The sequence below is a fragment of the Aythya marila genome (assembly GCF_965140915.1).
Source record: "Aythya marila genome assembly, chromosome: 16".
NCBI lineage: Eukaryota > Metazoa > Chordata > Aves > Anseriformes > Anatidae > Aythya > Aythya marila.
Genome location: NC_139057.1, coordinates 11652985 through 11673765, shown reverse-complemented (window position 1 = coordinate 11673765; position 20781 = coordinate 11652985). Strand labels below are relative to the sequence as shown.

Below are 20781 nucleotides of genomic sequence, written 5' to 3'. Positions count from 1 at the left end.
TGTCGAGTCCTGCTGTTAGTTTTTGCTGTGTTGCAGTGAGGGTCAGCCGCACCTCAGCTGCCAGCCCCGCAGCAGTTCTGAGGGGCACAGGCTGCTCAGCGCCTCACCCAGCCCGACCCCGAGCACCCCCAGTGATGGGGCACCCCCAGCCTTTCGGGACAGCCCCCCTCTGACTGAAAACCCCACAATCTGCCTCTTCGGGCGCCTTCCCGAGGCAGCCCAGCCCCGGAACGGCAGGCAGGGCTCGGTGCCGCCGGCCGGAGGCAGCAGCGGGGAGGGCTCAAGATGGCGGCGGGCCGGGTGTTCGCCTTCCGCGACGCGCGCTGGGCCCCGGACCCGGTGCTGGCGCCCAGCCCGGCCGTGCGGAGCCCGCAGCCGGTGCCGCTGGTGATCGACAACGGCTCCTTCCAGACCCGGGCGGGCTGGGCGGCCGCCGACCCCTCCGTCCCCGCCGAGCCCCTGCTGCGGTTCCGCTCGCTGGCGGCTCGTAGCCGGGGAGCCCGCGGCGGAGCAGGAGCCGAGACTCAGGTGGGCAACGACCTGGGCAGCCCCGAGCCTCTGCGCTGGCTGCTCCGCTCGCCCTTCGACCGCAACGTGCCCGTGCAGCTGGAGCTGCAGGAGCTGCTCCTCGACCACGTCTTCCAGCGCCTCGGCGTCTCTTCGCAGGTACCGCCCGCGGGTGCCCGAGGGGAGCCCCCGGCGTGGGGCACGGCCCCGCAGCCTGCACCCTGCTGCCTCCCCCCGGGTCCCCAGGGTGTCCCCAGGGTGTCCCCCCGGGTCCCCAGGGTGTCTTCAGCCCCCCGGGGGTGGCGATGAGGCGCTGGGTGTGCAAGGGAGGCGGCAGGGGCTGCTGGAAGGGTCCCTCCCAGCTCGGGTGTTGTGGGTGTGTGGTCAGCTCCTGTCCACACCTTGGTGTGTGCCCAGCAGAGCCGAGGCCTGTGCCAGCTCTGGGGCACAAAAGCTTTGCCTAGGGCTGAACTGAGCCCCCGCCAATTTTCAGCCACCTTTTGCCTACTCATTCCACGGATTTTTCTTTATGTGTACCTTCAACAGTGTATATATGCTTTTAACATCCATTTTTCTCTACTCCTAGGAGTCTGTTCCTTGGTTGAATTAAAACTGAAAACCCTGCTATAGATAAGCCTTTTTTTTCCCATAAGTGCTAGGTGTAATTTAACTTAAGCATTCAGCAGCCTGCAAGCTCTTTGCTGCTTTGGAGGAGTTGTTGCTGATCTTTAAAAGAAGGAGGAAGGATAAGTATCTATGGATTTTCTCTTTGTCCTTTCATTTGTTTCTTTTCTCTTGTCTTTTACAGGGCTGTGTTGATCATCCCATTGTTCTGACAGAAGCAGTGTGCAATCCGCTGTATTCGAGGCAAATGATGTCAGAGCTCCTCTTCGAATGCTACCAGGTTCCCAAAGTGTCCTATGGTGTGGATAGCTTGTATAGTTTTTACCACAACAGGAGGCAGAACTGGCCCTGCAGTGGTTTGGTGATATCTTCAGGCTATCAGTGTACACATATTTTGCCAGTCCTAGAAGGCAGGTGAGTTCTTGGTGTCCTAAGTACAGTGCAGCCTCTTTGTCAGTCATTGATTTTTTTTTTTTTATTTTTTTTTCAGTGATCACAATACCTGTTTCTCTAGCACTCAGTGTTGCATTTCCTACAGAATATGTTCTTATCAGTCTTAATTTATAGTGAGGAGGAAAAGCTAGGTCTTCAGATCTTGTGAAGTTCTGTTGAGTTTTGAATTGAAAAAGCAGTGCTGTCCTTGTACAGAACTTGTTTTTAATTACTATTCAAGTGTAGATCCATACTTACAAATGCACACAGGGATATCTGTCTTAAGTAAGATCAGATATTAAAAAGCATATTGAATTTAAAGGAGCTTTGGGACAAAAGGAAGTGTTCTCTGAGATTTCTGCAGTCCTTAAGACTTTGCTCATTCTGATTATGCGGCTACATTGTTTTTGTGTTTTTTTTATTTATTATTTTTTAACTGTTACTGCAGGAGGGGGCTTTATGACATCCAGCAAAGCTTTCAGATTTTTCAAAGCTTACACCTGGCCAATTGCAAAGTTTTATAGAGGTTAGAGGGACTACTTATAGTTGCACAGAATCGTTACTTCCCTCTTTAAAATAAAGCAATGTCTTTTGTTGACATAACTGAAATTATCATTTTTAAAGCAGAGCCTTTCAGAATGCATCTGCAAACAAAGCAGTGCTTATGGTTATTGCCTGAGAAAAAGAACAAATTTTTTCGGAGAAATTATTCTTAAAATATTACCATGTTAATAATTATCTGTATGCTTGACCATGTTAAAAACGAATAATGCTGAATGAAGCAGGAGGTCTGTTTTGCAGTGAACTTCTAGATCTTTTCAGTTCCATTTGTTTCCCTTGCATTTTCAGGTTGGATGCTAAAAACTGCAAACGTATTAATATTGGAGGGTGTCAGGCAGCTGTGTATCTTCAACGCCTCCTACAGCTGAAATACCCTGGACATTTTGCTGCCATCACTCTCAGTCGCATGGAGGAAATACTTCATGAGCATAGCTACATTGCAGAAGACTATATAGAAGGTAAAAACACTTTATTAATCACAAAATACCCTTCATGGAACCTTAGATCCAAACTCGTTCTCAAATTGGCTAGGGTTCAGGCTCAAACACTCTGCTTCTATTTTGCTTTCCTTATGGGGATCTTTCTTTTAGTCTATTACACAGGGAAAGCTTGTCAACAGTTTGAGTGCTGTAGCATTTCATGAAACAAAACTGAATTTTAGAAATCCTTTCCATATTAGGTCAGACTTCTCTGTGAATGATAATAGATTATTGCAGATGAAAATTCACTCCCTTACGGCTGGGAGGAGAGAAGAGACATTAGTGTGCACTTCCCACTTCTTAGTACTTAGTGTTTACTTCACCCTGGAGAACAGAGTGCTAAGAACCATTTGCACTGAGTGTACAACTGGAAGGCAGTGATCTGAAGAGGTAGCTAAATAAGGGGGTTGTTCCAAGAGGTGGACAGGATCGTAGGCTGGACTGTTGTCTTCTTTCTTCGAAGTCTGAACTTAGCATGGAGTGTATACAGACGTGAATCATCCTGTTCAGCCTGGTAAAATAGTTCCTTTACTCTCAAAACTTTAAGAACTACAGAAGTGGAGGTCCCCAGAGTACTATGAGAACAACGTGCACAAGATGCAGCTGCCTTTTTCTAACAAACTACTGGGAAGCACTCTGACATCCGAGGAAAAGCAGGAGAGGAGACAGCAGCAATTGCGCAGGCTTCAAGAACTCAACGCACGCCGTAGAGAGGAGAAGCTGCAACTCGACCAAGAGAGGCTGGACAGGCTACTGTATGTACAGGTAACGGTGGCAGTTCTCTGGGTAGTCATCTGGGAGAAGTGTAGGTTGCTCTCTGAGCTTTACCCAAAGGTTCTGTGTCACTGTAAAGGAGCTGTAACTGTCCTGGGCATTTTCTGATATGTAACTTTAAGGTTACTTGCTGCATAAGAAAAGTTAATTGATGCAGGTGATGCTTGCAGGTTTTGAATAGTATTTTTGTATTCTGCTTGCTGTAGAAGCAGGCACAGCCATAATTTATCATAACGAAGGCAAAGTTTATGTACGTGCATAGTTGATTTCCACGTGGAGTTCATCACAAGCAGCTCTGATCCGTCTGTAGGAACTTTTAGAAGATGGTCAAATGGATCAATTCCACAAAGCTTTGGTGGAGCTGAACATGGACTCTGCAGAAGAACTTCAATCTTATATCAACAAATTGAGCCTGGCCGTTGAACAAACGAAGCAAAAAATCCTACAGGCAGAAGTCAATATTGAAGTGGATGTTGTGGACAGCAAACCAGAGGTATAACATTTTCACCATTCTTATCTCTGAGAGAATCAAGTTTGTGCCTTAAAATGTGCCCTTTCTGTAAATAGCTGTATTATAGATGAACTAAGCTTCTCCTCTAACACACTCCTTGTTAATTGGGCAACTGCTCCTCACTTCCATCTTTCCCATGCAGTTACAGAAAGGGAGTTTTGGTTGTATGCCTGAAATCACTCATCTTGTGCTGCTCATCCCAGATCACTGTGCAGTACCTGATAGCTTGATTCCATGTAACTTTAAGCATAACACCTAGGCTTCGTGGCACTAGTTAAAGTGTTACACCTATGTTAAATCTTTAAGTTTCCTCAAAGATTTCTTGACTATCTTTAAAAACCTGGGGTTGGAAAAAGGAAAATAGCCCTGAAAGGTAAGATCAGTCTGAAGGTACTGCTCCCTTTGTACTTACTGCTGGCAGCATGTACTGGCCCGTGGCCATACTTCAGGGTGAGTTGGTTTGGGGGTTGTAAATGCAGCAGGTAACATACCCGCTCTTGGTCATGCTGCAAACCAATCTGTCTTTACTTTTGCATTGCTTCTGGTGAACTTATTTTTAACATACCTTAACGACTCTAAGATTCTGGCATACCAGGCCTTACTTTTTTCAGTGTCTGAGAATTAATGATGCGGCACTTTGATTAAAACATCTTGAGATTTAAGTACTTATAGGTCAAAAACCATCCTTAAATGTCTGTAGCCTAGTATTAAAGATACAGAAGAACTATTAAGTTCTGTTTTTTCCAATGTTTATGTTCTTTGCTTTTGGGTGCAGGGAAGTGCATGCTAAACAGCTAACCCTTTGCTTTTGTTTTGTCTATGTTTGGTGCAATTAGGTAGGATGCTTTATTCTTTTTAATTAACAATGAAAGATTAATTGCTAGGCTTGGTTGTTGGAGGTTCCTTGAAGAAGAGAAACATATTTGTCTGCTTTGCCAGGGTAACACAGACCCAGTACATACCAGTTCTAAAGCATTGTCTAGGACTGATTGTACGTTCACCTTTCAAGTTGTATAAAACCTTTTTAGTTCTATTAGTCTTTCCTTAGGAAAAGGTAGAGAAGAAAACAGAAAAATGAAGGATAGAGGAGAGTGATGCCAGATGGAGTTCTCATGTTTTATTTAGCAGTTGAGACATAGCCAAAACTAGCTGGTGAGCTGGTTTCTTCTGGGTGCTGCTTCCCCTATCCTTATCAGGAAAGTTTGTGTAAGAATCAGGAGGACTGTATCTGAGCAAAATGGAGGTAGATCATGGGTTTTACACTTGTCTTCTGTCAAAAGAAAACATTGTAGAAAGAGACCAGCAGCAACTTGTGACTTTGCTAGGTGGTTGTGCCCATGTCCCAACATGTCCATTTTGGATCCCACACTCCTCCTGTTTGCTAGGTGTAGTCTCAGACCTTAAATTAATTGGCAAGCCTTTCTGATCATTTTGCACTTTGTGAAAGAGCGTACTATTATCACCAAATCCCTTTGTGAAGATAGGCTGGCTCTCCTATATGTATAGGCTGTATAAAGGAGATTAAAAGCTAATTATTTTGTCCCAGGGTCTGTGCCAACTTTTCAGCTGAGTTCTATTTTTTTTCTGTTGCTTTTTTTTTTGTGGGCAGGGGGTTAGAAGACAAAAAAACTGGAGACATCTTCAGGTGACTACTGTTTGCTGTAACAATCAATACAGCTTAAACTTCAGTGTTGAGTAGCTGCTTGGTTTTTAAATGAGGTAAACTTCAGAAGGCTTAAATGATCTAGCTGTATCCCATGCTGGCATTACTTGCTAAATGTTGCAACAAATGTTTGTTTAAAAAAAGTAAAATGACAAAACCAAACCCTTAGCAATAAAACCCAAAAGCTATTTCATTAAAATACTGAAATAAATGAAATAACTGAAGAATTGTCCCTACTTCACAACAGTGCTTTAGTCGTGATACTTCTCATTACAGAGGAGCTTTGGGAGCAGAAGAGCTTCGTGTCTGTGTGAAATGCAGCTTTTTTCAGTGTAGCCCATGTGCAGATGCTAGGCAGTTGAAACTAGGCAACTGTCAAAAACTGTGTGCTAGCTTTGTAGCTAGCAAATATTTGTTTTCCAGTTCCACACAAACAGAGCAGGGAATTAAATGGTAATTAGAGCAGTGAGAGCACCAAGTTTCAACCAACTTAAAGAGCTATTTTAATACGTTGTTGTACTAGGGAGTACGTTACACTGTACGGCTAGGCTGCGGTCCTGGCAGTCAGCCTGGTGACTAAGACTTTTAATTTCTGAGCTGACCTCAGGATAACTTTTTTTTTTTTTTTTTGAAAGTGCTTGATTTTTACGCTTTGAGTGAATGTATTTCTTAACACCTCTTTTCTTGGTTGGTCATCCTTCTGTTTTTTCTTCAGTGCTGAAGAACAGCATATTCAGTTTCAAGTGTGTTTTAGAGTTAAGATTGAAGGGAATCTGGGTTGAGTTTTCCAAGTGTCACCAGAATTGAAGTCATGTATGTGCCTAGCACATCTGAGCTAACCTACCGCAACCTTCTCTATTTCCAGACCCCTGATTTGGATCCACTGGGCAGTGAACAGTCACTGGAGGATGTGGAAAGTATTAATGAGTTTGAACCTTTATTTGCCGAGGACCAGCCCGAAGCTGAGAAGCCTGTTGCTACAGTACAGGTTGGAATTCTGTATCTACTTGTGTCAGAGGTTACTGCCTACTGGTAGTCTAGCTAGTGTGCTAACATTTCTCCAAATACAGACAATGTCTGCTCTTGGGAGAGATGCTTAACCCTCTGAACAGAACACCAAGAGGAGAAGTGTTCTCCATCGTAACTGATGGTTTGGGGCATGAAAGTACCCGCTCTTATCTCTACAGGCAGTGCATGTTGTAGCAGTTCTGTGCTTTTAGGGAAAAAGTCCTGCTTAAGTTTGTGTGTGTGTGATCCATAACCCAATATCACATCGCAGTGAACAAAACTTTCATTTGGTAAGATTGAGCCATAGAAATGAGTGGCAACAAATTGGGGGGGAGGAATAAGAGAAGTCCATTTTCTTTAACCTTTTATAACCTTTTACAGCATTGTCCTTTCTCTGAGATCATGACTGTTTTTTTGTAAAGCATTGTTTGAAAACTTTAGTTACTATAGGATGTTACTATTCTTTAGCACAACTTTCTAATACTTCTCGATCTTGTTTTTAAAGCCCGTGTTTAACCTGGCAGAGTACCACCAACTCTTTCTTGGCACTGAAAGAATCAGAGCTCCGGAGATTGTCTTCCAGCCCTCCCTGATAGGAGAAGACCAGGCTGGTATAGCAGAAACTATGCAATATGTCCTTGAGAGGTGAGTTTATGAAGCTAACAGGCACGTTCTTCAAACAGGCTGGTCTTGTTTTGATATCAGCTTTTGCAGTACTGGTGGTTACTTAAAAAGAACTTGAGAAATATGTTTGAATAGTTCTTTTGGTAGGCTTGAGCATTGCAGGTTAGAGATGTCTTTCTGGTCTGAAGGCCACATGTGGCCTCTAAGTCAGTGGTCTCCAAACATTTTTGATCATGCACCCATATAGTTTAAAAAAACACAGATTTTGTATATTTGTATATTTATAAATTACAGATATTTGATGCTGTGCTAACATTATAAAACATAATAGAAATTTTAAAAGGATGAAATGTCTTATTAATGCTACGAAAATTAGTTTTAGTCCCATCAGTGTAGCAAAGATATTGAGTTAATGGAATGTATTCAGAGAAAAGCAGCAAAGCTGGTGAAAGAACTAGGAAATAAAGTGTATAAGGAGTGGCTGAGGGAATGGGGTTAGTCTGGAGAAGCAGAAGCTGAGGGAGACCTCGTTGCTCTCTAAAACTGCCTGAAAGGAAGTTGCAGGGGGGCGGGTGTTGGCCTCTCTTCTCAGGTGACAACTGATAAGATACAAGGAAACAACCTCCAGTTGTTCCAGGGTAAGTTTAGACTAGGTAGTGGGAAGAATTTCCTCGTGGAAAGGCAGTGGGTGTTGGAACAGGCTGCCTGGGGAAGTGGTGGAGTCACCATTCCTGAAGGCATTTAAGACACGTGTGGATGTGGTGCTCAGGGACTTATTTTGGTGGCGGCCTTTGTAGTGCCAGGTGGATGGTTGGATTTGATGATTTTAAGGATCTTTTCCAGCATAACTGATAACGGTGATACTGTGAAAAATACTTTCTTCCTGTATACCCATGGATTGTCTTGCACATGTCCCACTTTGGAAAGCACTGGTACAAGTTGTACAGGGAAACAAAGAACCCTCGTAAATATCCATCCCCAGAAACAATATGCTAGCAGTCTGGTTTGTAAAACCAAAGCCATCTGTGGCGTCTGTAAGGTATGGTTCAGGCACACTTGCTGGACACCTATTTCCAGCCAACTTAACATCAGCAAATGTAACCCCTCAACCTGTGTGAACGCGTGAGGTTGCATTTTCTGGGAGGCAAGAATTCCAGATCTGCTGAGTTGTTGATTTATGGGGGTATGGTTCAGAGGTCTTTAAGGGTTTTCTTCTGGCACCCCAGGAATTTTCAGAAACCAAATGGAAACCAAATGAGCACAGGGTCTCATGCTTGTGAAGTGAAGGAAATTTCTCAAAGTGAATCTTGAAGGCAAACTATCAGTGTTTTCTTCATAGCTGTTCAGTTTATAGGAATATTGCTCTTGGAAAAGGTTAAGCTCTTTTGTTCCTTGCAGGTATCCAAAGGAGCAACAAGCTATTCTTGTCCAGAATGTTTTTCTCACTGGTGGAAATGCGATGTACCCTGGTCTGAAAGCTAGAGTTCAGAAAGAACTCCTCGAAATGCGGCCATTCCAGTCATCTTTTCAGGTACGTGTCCTGACAGATGAACAGGCTTCACAAAAACATGTGTTAAAAAGTATTCCTGTCTGGGAGAGGTATGGAGTGAGTGTACTTAGAGCATGGGATGGAGAATGTTCCATGACGAGGCATATGACAGCTGCTTTGACTCAGAGAATGATGGTGAAGCAAAGATACAGTTGATGTAACAACTGTGGGATAGCAGGTAATAGTACCTATCTTACAAACCTATCGTCCTCTGCTACTTTCTCAATAGCACTATCCGAGCTGGGGAAGACCCAGAGCTTGCCATGCATTTTGTAAAAGCCTCTCTTGCTGGTCTGAAACTAGCTTATGTACCAAAATCTACTACCGTCTCAAATAGCAGATCTCTTTAAGCACAGGAGGAGAAGAAAAGCAGCAATTCTTGTGGCAATTTGTGGTCCTGTAACAGATTCTGTAACACTTGCTGTGTGGAGTGACTTTTTGTAGCTCTGAGCAGGGTGTGACTGACAAACTACCATATACTTGGCAGCTTTAGGAAGGATATTGCTTGCTAGTTTGGGGTCCATAGGTTGTCAATGGGAAGAGAATGAGCTGCTTTTAATATCACTATTTCTAACAGAATAAAGATTTCTTTCCATTAAAATATGTTCCATAGTTTGGTTCTGTCAAACATCTGTCACTTCAGATATTTCATATGGTACTTGCATGGTGTCTAGTCTAGCCTGCCTGTAACTGCAGCAGGAAAGCATTTTAAGCTGCAGTGAGAGGAATCACTTAAATAGAAATGGGATCTACACAAGTGGAAAGGACACGTGTGGTCTTTTCCCCACATAGTGTGATTTCTTAGCCTGCAGCATTGCTGGAATTCACGCTGGAGCACTTGATACTTTTTTTGCATTACTACCAGGTCCTCCTGTGTTGGCTTCCAGCTGTGAGGGCCGCTGGTTGTGAATGTGATAATACAGGCTTTGCAGTCTGTAGAAACTGCAGTTTCATGCTGAACTGATCTCAAGGTGAAAACATGTCAAATCCTTTCCTCATGCTCCTTTCAGAAGCACTGAATTATCAGCTGAGACTTCTAAAATTGTGATTTACATCCCATACTATTCTATCCAGAATAAAAAGGACTTTACTGTGTTTAGTTATTAAACAACTCGATATTCTCCTACATTTATTGTTGTGTTTTCCTTCCATCCAGGTTCACCTTGCCTCCAGCCCAATTTTAGATGCCTGGTATGGGGCTAGGGACTGGGCAGTGGAACACATGACCCGTGAGGAAGGCTGGATAACCAGGAAGGACTATGAAGAAAAAGGGGGAGAATATCTCAAGGAACACTGTGCTTCAAACGTTTATGTTCCCATCAGACTTCCAAAGCAAGCCCCACGGACTACAGAGGCATTAGCACCCAGCAGAGCGCTGACATCTAGCACGGGCAATCCTTGTGAGCAGGCGTAGCACAGAGCTTTTGCCACAGACCCCAAGGGGAGATAAAAGAGCAAAGAGAAGAGTTCCCTGTGGTCTTGCAGTCTGAGCTGTGCGTGGAGCACAAAGCATCTCATCCAGCCCCTTGAAGGGGCAGATGGCCGAGCTGCTCTGGGGCAGCAGCTGGCCCGGTTGCAGCACCTGGCAGACGCCGTGCTGCTGCTGCATAGCGCGGGAGGGCGAGTCGGCAAGGAGGAACACAGGAAAAGTGCATTCCGGAGAAAAGTACAGCCTTAGGAACTTTCACAGTAAGACTCAGGGGATTTAGCAAATGTTTTACATTTTTCTATTAAAACTTACTGCTTGTATGCTGCTTTCGTGGTGTGATTCAAAAGCTCGACTTGTATCACGCAAGGCAGTCCAGCAGGCGTCTCCCTCGCTCGTCACAGCGAGTGCTTGTCAGGCTGTGTCGTGCTGCTGGAGGCCAGAGGGGCTGCTCTCTGCCTCCTCCTGAGGCCCCCTGGCCTTGTGTCTTGTCCGATGCCCATCCCTCTGTGTGCTTTCCACTAAACTTCCTACAATCAGTGGGATTCTGGATGCTTTATGTGGTTGTTGGTATTACTGACGTTGGTTGAAACTGGAGACCTGATGTAATGTGTGGTCCAGCTGTACAGAAAGAGCCCCCCATAAAGCACAGTCCAGAAGGAAGCTGAGGTGCATGTAGTGCTCAGGTGGTTTTACAGCAGTGGTGGCTGAGCAGGGCAGCTCTTGGTTGGGGGGGAATCTTCTCTGCTGCTCTTCAAAAGCTGGCTGGAAGCACCTCCACGTTAGCTGCAAAAAGCTCGCTGGTGTTTCATGATAACACAATCCACTGGCTTCCTCCACTGAAAGCCTCTTGATAGCACATCCCCTGAAACAATCTGTGTCAGCTTCATTGGTGCAGGGCTGGGAAATAAGAGGACTGATGCTGTGTCCCCTGCCACACCTCAGGTGGTCTCAGTGTTGTGATGAATGCTGACACTGATGTATCAGGGTTGATAGTCACTTCAGATGCTCGGATTTGGCATAATAAATCCCTTCTAAATTGTTTGCAGTCTAAGCGTAGATGATGGTCATCAAAAGTCTCTTCAGCAATAAAGCAAACTCTTTGCTTTACCACGGCTGTGTGTGTTTCAGTGATTTGACCTCTTTAATGACTGCAGGCTGTGAGTGATGGTACGTTGTTGAAAAATGCAGGTTTGAGCCAGGCCCCTGTCCTGCTGCACAGCACGCTCCACCTGAAATTTGACCAGGGATTCAGTTCTCACACTGAACAACTCTCTGTTGCTTTCCCAAAAGAATAATCGATGCTGAACTGAAACCCAAGCAGACTGCAGGAGTTTGGCAAGTAAGCCTCTAGTCTGGAAAAGGTAAGACTATGGGGAAAATATCCAGACCATAATTGGAATAAGGAAAGTAAACAGGTGGTGGCTTGCAGTCCCCGAAGAACTGCAGAGCTCCAAGAGAAGTCATCTGGCAGCGTGAAAACAAAGGATGTGAGGTACTTGGTGCTGGAGCATGGAGTTTATTGCTACAGGATGCAATACGCACACTGCTGGATTCAGAAAGCATTACTCAGACGCCTGACCTTAAGAAAAATCTGCTATCAAACACCGAGGGCACGCCCGTGTGCGGGCAGTCCTGCAGTCACACGTGGCTCAGCAGGGGGAAGAGCTGTCACCTGCTCCTGTGTGGTTCCCTGAGCTGGTTGCTCTCCATGGCCTGGCCCTAGCTGGATGGGGAAGGGAGTTTGCTACCTTCAGACGGCCTCAGATTCGGCCTGCCGCTCTGTCCCCAGCTGCCTGGAGGCCTGCTGCTTTTCAGGAGTATTACGGCAATTCTGCAGGTGTTTAAGGAATGTGGCAGAACGTGCTGTGCTGACAGCAGAAATGTTACACCCCAGCCAAGTGTCTCTTCTGATCTCAGCTCGGGTGGGTGAGCTGCAGTGCAGGCTCTGATGGCCTGTTGCTGTTTGACCCCTCTGACAGTCACGGCAGGAGCAATGCTTGTGGTGCAGAAACTTGTTCTGGTGCTGGGTGCTGTGCGGAAAACTTCCAGCATGGAAACCTGCAGCAGATGGTGACATTGCTTTAAATGTTTGGCCAAATCATTCCAACCACTTTTTTGTAGGAATTCAAAGCCTGATGGAGTAAAGAAATGCCAGATCAGCTGCCTAAACACCTTCAAGGGAGCATAATTTTATCCTGTCCTAAATATTAGCAGTTAATTTGTTACTTTATCCTTGTAGCAGCTGGGGTAATGAATGACCTTGGGCACTACAATTACAGCCAGAAGCTGTGCTAAATATGCTGGTGGTCACTTAATTGCTTGGAGTAGCGATGTGGCAAAGCAGGATGAATTCTGCCTGTTTTGGGTTTGGTTCCCTGGTACATTTGCTGTAGTGCTACATGAGCAGTGGCACAGAAGTGGGACGGGGGTGGGATGTCGAGGGCAGGCAGACGCAGCGGTGTTCGCATTGACAGCAGCGTTGGCTGAAGTGCTCCTGGAGCTCCACCTCTGGGACGCTTCTGTGCAGGGTTTTCTCATGCCCGTGCCAGGAGCTGGGTGTTTGTTTTCTATATAACTGTCACAGGGTTCACCAAACCCAAGGGGGCTTGGAACATTTCTTCTGTGCGGTGGCTTATGCCACCCAATGCCAGGAAGAGGCCAGGAAAGCACCTCCTTGTCTCTTTTTATTGGGACTTCCGTGGAACTGGAGGAACTGCTACAATGAGAAAACCAGATATTGAAAAGAGTTCTGTGGACAGGAAACTTGAAGTGATGCTGTGAGGGCCTTTGCCAAGCGGTTGTAGAGGTGCCACTGAGTGAGCTGCTGCGTAAGCAGCCCTAAAATCTGTAGGGTGTTTGTCCTCGCAGGTGTCCTGCACGCCGACAAGTGCAGCTGCCAGGTCAGAGGTGGTTGAGAGGTTCACGGTTGGTCCTTAATACCTGAAGTTCAAAGCAAGCTGTAACCTTATTATGCAACCAAGTTATCGCCTAATTGAGGTCAAAGAAGGCAAAAGTACAAGCTGCAATTTGTCAGGCTTGGCGAGCTCGTCTATTTAATGGAAACGAGAGCTCAATCTGGGTTCCACCTTTCGCAGGGTCCCTAAGATCTGTTCCGAGTGGAAACACCACGTCAGTGAGGAGCCCTGGAGACCGAACAGAGCACGTGTCTGCTGTCCCAGATTTCCGTTCGAGCTGCATACAAGGGTTGCTTTTGGTCTTGGAGGCTTCTTACATTTCCTACACCATAACGACTTCAAACAGTAACCATTCCTTGCTAAATCTCCACTAGGACACCAAGATTAGAGCTTTTTGCTCCAGTTATTAATCTCCAGAAGAGTTAATGTGCTGTGTAAGACAGCATGTCAGAAGAAAGAGAAGATGCCCATGAGCTGTCACTTAAAATTTAGGATTATCCCTCCAGAGGCAGCCTGCAAGGATCCTGTAGCAGCCCGTCGTAAGCGAGAAGTTTTGAAGCTTGTGTGGGATGAGCAGGGGAGGGCAGGCTGCTGTAATGGATTTAACATTATCCCCCAAGTCAGATGGTGGGATTTCCACCCCGGTTCGACACGTCAGGCGCAGAGCAGCTGTTCCAAGTCCCATTATTCACTCCCACTGCTTCGTGCGATAGTGAGCCAGTCCCCGAGCATCAGCTTCAACAAAACTGCTCACTCTTGAAAGGCTCAGGCTGCTGCTTGGTGTGCCAGGGATTCTTCACGCTGCATTTTGTGCCCTCTTTTCAGAGGCCGGGTTTGCTATATTTAGGTGATGCACACCTTTTGCCCCACTTCTTCACGAGCCCAGCCCTAGCTCTTAGGATGGCAAAGTGCCATAAGTTTCTTGTTTGTTTGTTTGATTTTAATTGTATTGGGTTTTCTCCATCCATAGGGATTTTTTTTTTTTTTTCTTTTTGCTTGCAATTTCCTAATGCGGTAAAGACCATAATGATAGCGCTACATCAGGAGCCAGGAGACGTGCATTAATTTTCATCTCTATTTACTCCTGACAAGCCAGTTTGTGCTCGTTTGCTTCGACCTTGGTTCCCTGTCTCAGCATCTGTAACAGCAGAATTAACCTGGGAGGTGTGCTAGCGGAGGCTTTTCACGCGGTGCAAAACTGCAGAAGACCGTAAGGGTGGTGGGAAGGCTGGAAATGGGGCTGTGGGGAATGGGGCTGTCCTCATTTAATGCACATTTAGGCCAGGTGCAAGTGGAAGGTCTTCCAACCACCCCGGGTTGGAAGCTGGGTGAGGCAGGCAGTGGGGTAAGAATCACTCTCTATATATTCTTTTATTCTTAAGCAATTGCTACTGATCACTGTCAGAATATGGAACAAGCCGGATTTATGGGCTGACTCAGAAGCTTTTATGCTCTTAAAATTCCTGGTTTTAGGCAGGACAGGATTTCTTTGCCTATTAATTTATTTCAATAGGGAGGTAAAGTACAAAGCAGCTTCTCCCTTTACCTGTCAGGAAATAAAAGTGACGTGTCGGTGGGGAAAACATCTTTTATGTTGCCAATGGGCTTCCTCGTAGGCATCTGGGTTCCTGCATTTCCAAGAGCTGTGAAATCAGGCTGTTAAATCAAGAGGAAGCTCATCCCCAAAGGAAGCTCAGGGCAACAGTTGTGGCAAGTCTGACCAGACTTTACAATATTCGGGTAAAAAATATGGCTTTATTCAAACCTAAGTCACATATATTCCAGAAGAGAGAGACCTTTGGAAAGCATCTGAGCTCCTTGCATTCAGAGGACATGCACTGGGGTAACAGAGCAGGTGGCCTTTAAACTGGAGCCCTATCACTCAGGTTTTAGGGTTCAAAATACATCAAACTGCTTGGGAGCAATGAGGTTTGGGCCTCTGGCTGCCATCAGGAAGGCGGCGGTGTGTTGGGTGCCTCCCTTAGGCAAGAGAGCCTCGTGGACCTCCGGGTAGGAGAAGTTCAGGAAGACGCTGGTGACCTGCAGCCCCAAAAGCCTCAGAGCTGCCATCGTGGCATGTGGGGCTGCTGCGTATGGGTTGTCCTGAGTGCCCCCGTGCTTAGAAGGGGCCAGAGGCTGCTGGCTGAGGCTGATTTCCCACCTCTCTAAATTATCTCCCCCTTTCTGCAGCTCTTCCTGCTGAATCCTCACAGGGGAGGCTGTCCTGACAGAGAGGGGAGGCCGAGGGCTCGCTGCCTCTTCTGAGGCTGGCTGGGAGGCCAGGTCCAGTCTGTAACAGTGGTTTTTGGACAGCCACATCTTTCCCCAAAAGAATTTGACGTGGAGATTTTGTTCTTTGGGGTGTTCTCGCTCTCTTCAAAGGAGAAGGGTAATAAATAAGGAGCACGAGCCCGACTCACACTGGTTTCTGCGGTCCGAGCGGCAGCCCAGCCACGTCAGGGGAGAACCAGCCCCACAGGGCCTGCCCCGGGGGCTGGCAGGCACTCACAGGGCTCCTCTGCACAACTCTAGAAATAACTTTGTTTACTCCTCGATTTTATAACCTGCTGCCAGCTCTCCGGAGGCAAAATACCCTTAAAATGTCCCCAGCTGTTCCCTTGGATGTACCCACAGTAGCGTGCCCCTGGGACCCGCCTCGGGTTTTTATGGGAGGCCAGGAGGGCTGTTACCAGGTAGATGCCATCTGCTAGTGCTGGCTGGGAGCTCTTGGTAAGCTGCTTGCATAATACCTTGCACAGCTTGTCAAGTATTAGGAAAAGCAGCTCTGGTTCCTGAATGTGGCAGGGTTGGTTTTTTTCCTGTCATCTTTAAACTGAGTTTTAAGTCCCCTGGGTTAAGTGTTGTGCATTAGCAGGATGCTCCTGGCTGGCACTGCTGCTCAGCGCCGGGAAATGTTTCAAACCCCAGTCCTTAGATCACTATAATTTCTTTTTCCGTGCTGCAGCTTGGTTAAAATATACCCCACTCCTCCTCTCACCCCAGATTCCTGCCACATACCTGGCATTCCTTCATTTTAATGAGATGAGGGAGTGGGGGATTTCACCCTCCTGGAATTTTAGAGGAATACTAAGTGGATTTCTCATGAAAAGCCCCATTTAGGATACAAATCTCCCTGAAAGATAGTCCTTGCATGGCAGACCTAGCTTTGGCTGGTAATGTCAAACAATTTGGAGTTCTTCATTTGACTGTGACTTTCTGCTTGTGCTGTGGTGTTGGGGCGAGCTCCAGGGCTGGTGGCTGGAGCAGGGCAGGCTGCTGTAGGATGGGGACACATGTGCCCCTCCCAGGCTGTTGGCACTTGACTTTTCTGCCAGTCGCTGTGATCTGGCCAAATTCTCCATACAGACAAGGCAACGTAAAAGCTGTCAATGGAAAATATCTCTGCTCCAGGCTCTGACAGTTTACCCTAATGGACATAAAGCTGTGGCCTGGACCTGGTGGTGGACCCTGGGAGATGTTGAGGGAGAAGAGCATCACCACCGCAGGGCTCTGCCCTCATCCACCCATCAGAAAGGTCAGGTTGAGGAACACAAACCACAGAGCTCTGCAAGGGGGTGGGTTTTGGAGTAGCAGCACCATGTGCTGCCATGAGCATCTGCTTTGGAGGCTGTGAGCACGTCGGAGCCTACTGAGATGCTGCTGTGGTAGCCCCACGCCGCGGTCCATGCCCCTTTCCCCGCACAGGGGCTTTTCTGCAGCCTCGTGATGCCAGGAACTGCAGAGCAGACACAAAGGCACCGGCCTGCTTTCATCCAGCTCTGTGGTGGCAGAGGGCCACGGGCTGTCCTGGCTGTGGAAGGAACAATGGGGAGGAAAGCTTTGATATCCCCGGCCATGGACACCTTGGGCGGCGCAGATGGAAGGAACTGGGGGCTGGGGGCTCCTGGTTTGCTTTTATCCTTTGTTAGGCGCTGGTGACTTCTGGTTGTGGAGCCGCTGTGACCTCTGCTTTGGCTTTGTTTATGCGCTCGCTGATGTTGTTTGCAGCAAGCCTTTGATATCCAGCTCCAGCCAGGAAGAGCTGAGCCTGGCTGCCCACAGCATGCTGCAGCCTGGCAGAGATGGGTCTCTCCATCTCGCGGGGAAGACAGTTGTGTGCTACCAGGGGCTGTCCCCAGGGTGATGACTTGTGCCCAGCACCTGCCCTTCCCTGTGACCACAGCCTGCCAGGGCAGCAGCGGGCACAGTGAGAGCTCGAGCTCAGGTGGGAGCAGCTGATGGCATTGCACTGCCAGTGGGTGGAGAGGTAAGATGCAAGGAAGCAGATGGCTTTTATGGGAATTTGTGGTGTTTTTCTATGAATAAAAGAACTAAGATGTTGCAGAGCTTCTGTGCTGTGTTCAAGCTGCAGAGATGCACCTGCAGCAGTCAGTAGATGTCCACCACACAGGATCTACAGCTGCAGGCGTCAGAAGATACCCACTACCCATCACCTCTCTGGGCTGTGTCCAGGCCCCTGTCCCCAGCATCCTGCTGTCCATGATGGCTTGGGGACAATGCTCAAACCTGGAGGAGATAGCTCGCGTTCATGGTTGCTATCTCTTAGCTCCTTCTCTCAAGTGCAGTTTAAAGTTCCCAGTGAATGCTGTTTCTTCACAACACAACAGATTCTCCAGGCACCAGACAAGGCAATTCCCAGGAGCTCTAAAACCCTAAAGTGTGTTTACACAACTCAAAATGCACTTACAGTATTATATCACTCTTCAATCTCCTCAGCTATTTTGCGTGCTGGGATCTGAAATACAAATGCAAGCCCTGGTTGTGCCGTGTGCCTTACGCAGGCCTGAAATGGGTCTTTGATTACAAATCCAATGAGCTATGAATGGCAGATTCTGCAAACAAACCCCATCTCAGCAGGAGCCAGCCCTCAGGAAGGTGTGTTTTTATAGGGTATCAAAGGTGGGGCCAGAGCAGGTTTTGCTGCTAGCCTGGGCTTTGTGGGATGTCTTGGTGTGCTGTCCCCATGTCAGCTGTGGGGCGGCTCCATGTGCTGTCCCTACAACAAGCAGACCTCTGGCTTTCAGCTCTCTCCCCTACCCAGCTGCACAGCCCATCGGCAGTGCTGGTGCAGGGTCCTGTGGGAAGCAGACCTGGGTCAAAAATGACTGTCTCTACGCTGCAAGAAGTGGAGATTAAGAAAGAAAAAAAAATATCCCCCCAAAACCACACACACACAAAGACCTAGCACAACACTAACCCCCCACCCCCCCACCCCAAAATCCCACTGTTCTGATTTCAGTATTTTCCACAGAAAGACCCTCCCAGGCCTTGTTCTCAGCAGAAGACGGGCTGACCGCTTTCTATTTTTATTCTTTGTAGGAGGGTGTTTGAGCTGCCCCAGCTCCTGAATTGAAGGAAGTCCTTTCCTGAAATGTGGACAGAAGTGCTCCAGGGTTTTCTGGCTCAGGAAGTCGTTCTTCGGGCCCGAGGCTGGCTCCTCTGGGGCCACAGACACCAGAAGTCCCCGTCAGGCTGGCAGAAGCCGAGTGAATGAAGTCCTGCCAAACATGACAATTTTGGTAGTTCCTGCTCTGCAGACTTCATGTCCTCAGCAGGTTTTTGCCAGGGAATCCCTTTCTTTTTAAAGAAGGTGCTGTGTTATAAATCTAGGCAAAAGAAATAAAAATAAATAAATCTAGTTTTGTTTCATTGACATCCTAAGGACTTTCTTGAAATTAAGTTGAAAATATGTTTATTTTGAAAGTGTTTTGCTCCTTCAGATTCGTGTTTGTACTTGAAAATAAAAAGCTTGTAATTCTCTAAATGTGGCATCAGCTTCTTCCGAGATGTATAATTTGAACATTTTGAATGTAAGTGTAAGCCTTTAATGTCATAATTTCTTAATACCACTGCCACAACTGTTTAGACGTATAAGTCATTTGATTATAGCTTTATGTTAAACGAGGAACCATAATTAATATGATCATGTTTAAGTTTCTTCCCTACTGAGCATAAAGATAGAATAATCTCTCCAGAGAAAAGAGAGCTTCCTCACAGGACTAAACTGAAAGATTTTTCTAACAATTTAGCTTTTGGAAAAAGAAGTTCAAGCTGTTAGTAGATAGGACTGAAGCAGGACAAAACATGCAGAGTGCTTTGTTTCAGAGATGGGGAGCGAATCCTGGTGACCCTTCCTCTGTTCTCCCCTTTCCCAGCCAGGATCAGGGCGCAGTGAGATGTCCCCTGGAGCCCTCCCTTTTCTTCTTCCCAGTGCCATCCCATGGCATACCCAGAGTGAAAAGAGCTCTCTGGAAATACTAATTTTTTAATTTCTATCTCCCATTTTTGCCTAATGTATGTCTACCAGCCATTTTCTGGAAGCAGCAAATGCATGCAGAACTACCAACCACCCTGCTGTCCTATCCAGCCCCTAGGGGTGGTGCCTGACAGCTGGGGCTGAGCAGGGTTGTGCTGCTCATGGGCCTGCACTGCCCAGCCCCTGCTCCCCGCTGTGAGCACAGCACCTGGCTTTTAACTCAGCCCTGCTCTGCCAAGCTTTGAATCAGCGTTGGAGGCTTGGTTTTGGAATAGCTCATAGCTGATACACCTGCACCGTTTCAGCGGGTGCTTGCGAAACCTGCATGCAGGGAGGCGTTTCCACGTGCCTCCAGGTACGTGCATGTCAGCACCAAGCATGGCGGTGCAGCCCCCTGCACTGTCAGGGCACGCTGCTGCACCTTTGTAACGCACACCCCTACAGCACAGGGGCATCCTCATGCCCCAGGGTGAAGCAAGCACAGCGCTGTGCCCATCCCTGCACTGCTCTGATGCATCCCACAAGGTTCGACATGCCGGCATCCCTGGTAGGCACCCCGCTGTCTCCTGTGCAGCACGTCCTCTGCTGTCCTGTCCAGCCCTTCAGTCTGGCAGCTTTTATCTTCTCGTGAAGGCAGTTCAGTGTCGATGGCTTCAGCAGGAGCTAGGTGACTGGAGCTTGCTTCACCTGTACTCCAACGCCGTGTGCTTCACCCTTGTCCTCAGGTTGCTGGTCTGCCTCGGGGCACAGCCACAACCCCCAGGTTTTGGTGCAAATATGCTCACACCCGTTCCCTCTACCCACAGCGATACCCCTTTATCAGCCCAGCCACGGGAAAAGGCTGCTCTTACACTCACATTTCACCCTTGGGAAGATACATCTGACCAGGGAGTCGTCAAGAGGGTGTTGAAATAACTTGTGATCTCAAACTTGACCTCCGAATTATTTGTTTAAACTTCTGAATGCAGGGGGAGGAGAGTGTACTTCAGCTAGCTGTTTCTGCAGGGCTGAAAGGAGAAACACGCACTTATTTTTGCCTGCAGTACTCCCTTAGTAGTACTTCAACACTAAGCATCCCTCCCAGATCTCTGCTGACATTATTAGCAGTAATGGTCAATTAGTTGTGTGGGGAAGTGAGGAGGTAGGAGTAACAGAGATGTCAATTTTAGCGCTTTGGGACAAAGGAAAATTAATGTTTGCTGAGCAGGAAGGATTTAAGCCCATAGCAGGGAAGGGAGGAGAAGGAAAGACTGTAAGCCTTTAAAGAAAGGACTATAGAAAATATTTAACAATGCTTTTTAGGGCTTGCCAAACAAGCAAAATGCATTTTCACCTGCTGGTTCACATGGATTTGACTTTTGATTCACGATTATATAAAGTGCTCTGCAACACAGGTTTTAAGCAGGGCTTGAAGGTAAGTGGATCCTT

At 47.0% G+C, this 20781-nt stretch overlaps 1 protein-coding gene across 1 annotated transcript; it reads left to right on the top strand.

Moving 5' to 3' along the window:
* Nucleotides 1-285: 285 nt before the first annotated feature.
* On the top strand, nucleotides 286-10481 carry ACTR5 (actin related protein 5; the record flags this gene model as incomplete). The annotated part of the gene is made up of 9 exons (XM_082773056.1): nucleotides 286-666; nucleotides 1316-1545; nucleotides 2413-2582; nucleotides 3151-3368; nucleotides 3688-3870; nucleotides 6417-6539; nucleotides 7065-7204; nucleotides 8582-8714; nucleotides 9889-10481. The coding sequence occupies 9 exons, from the start codon at nucleotides 286-288 to the stop codon at nucleotides 10144-10146; spliced, it is 1836 nt and encodes a 611-aa protein (XP_082629182.1). The 3' UTR covers nucleotides 10147-10481.
* Between the last annotated feature and the right edge of the window lie 10300 nt (nucleotides 10482-20781).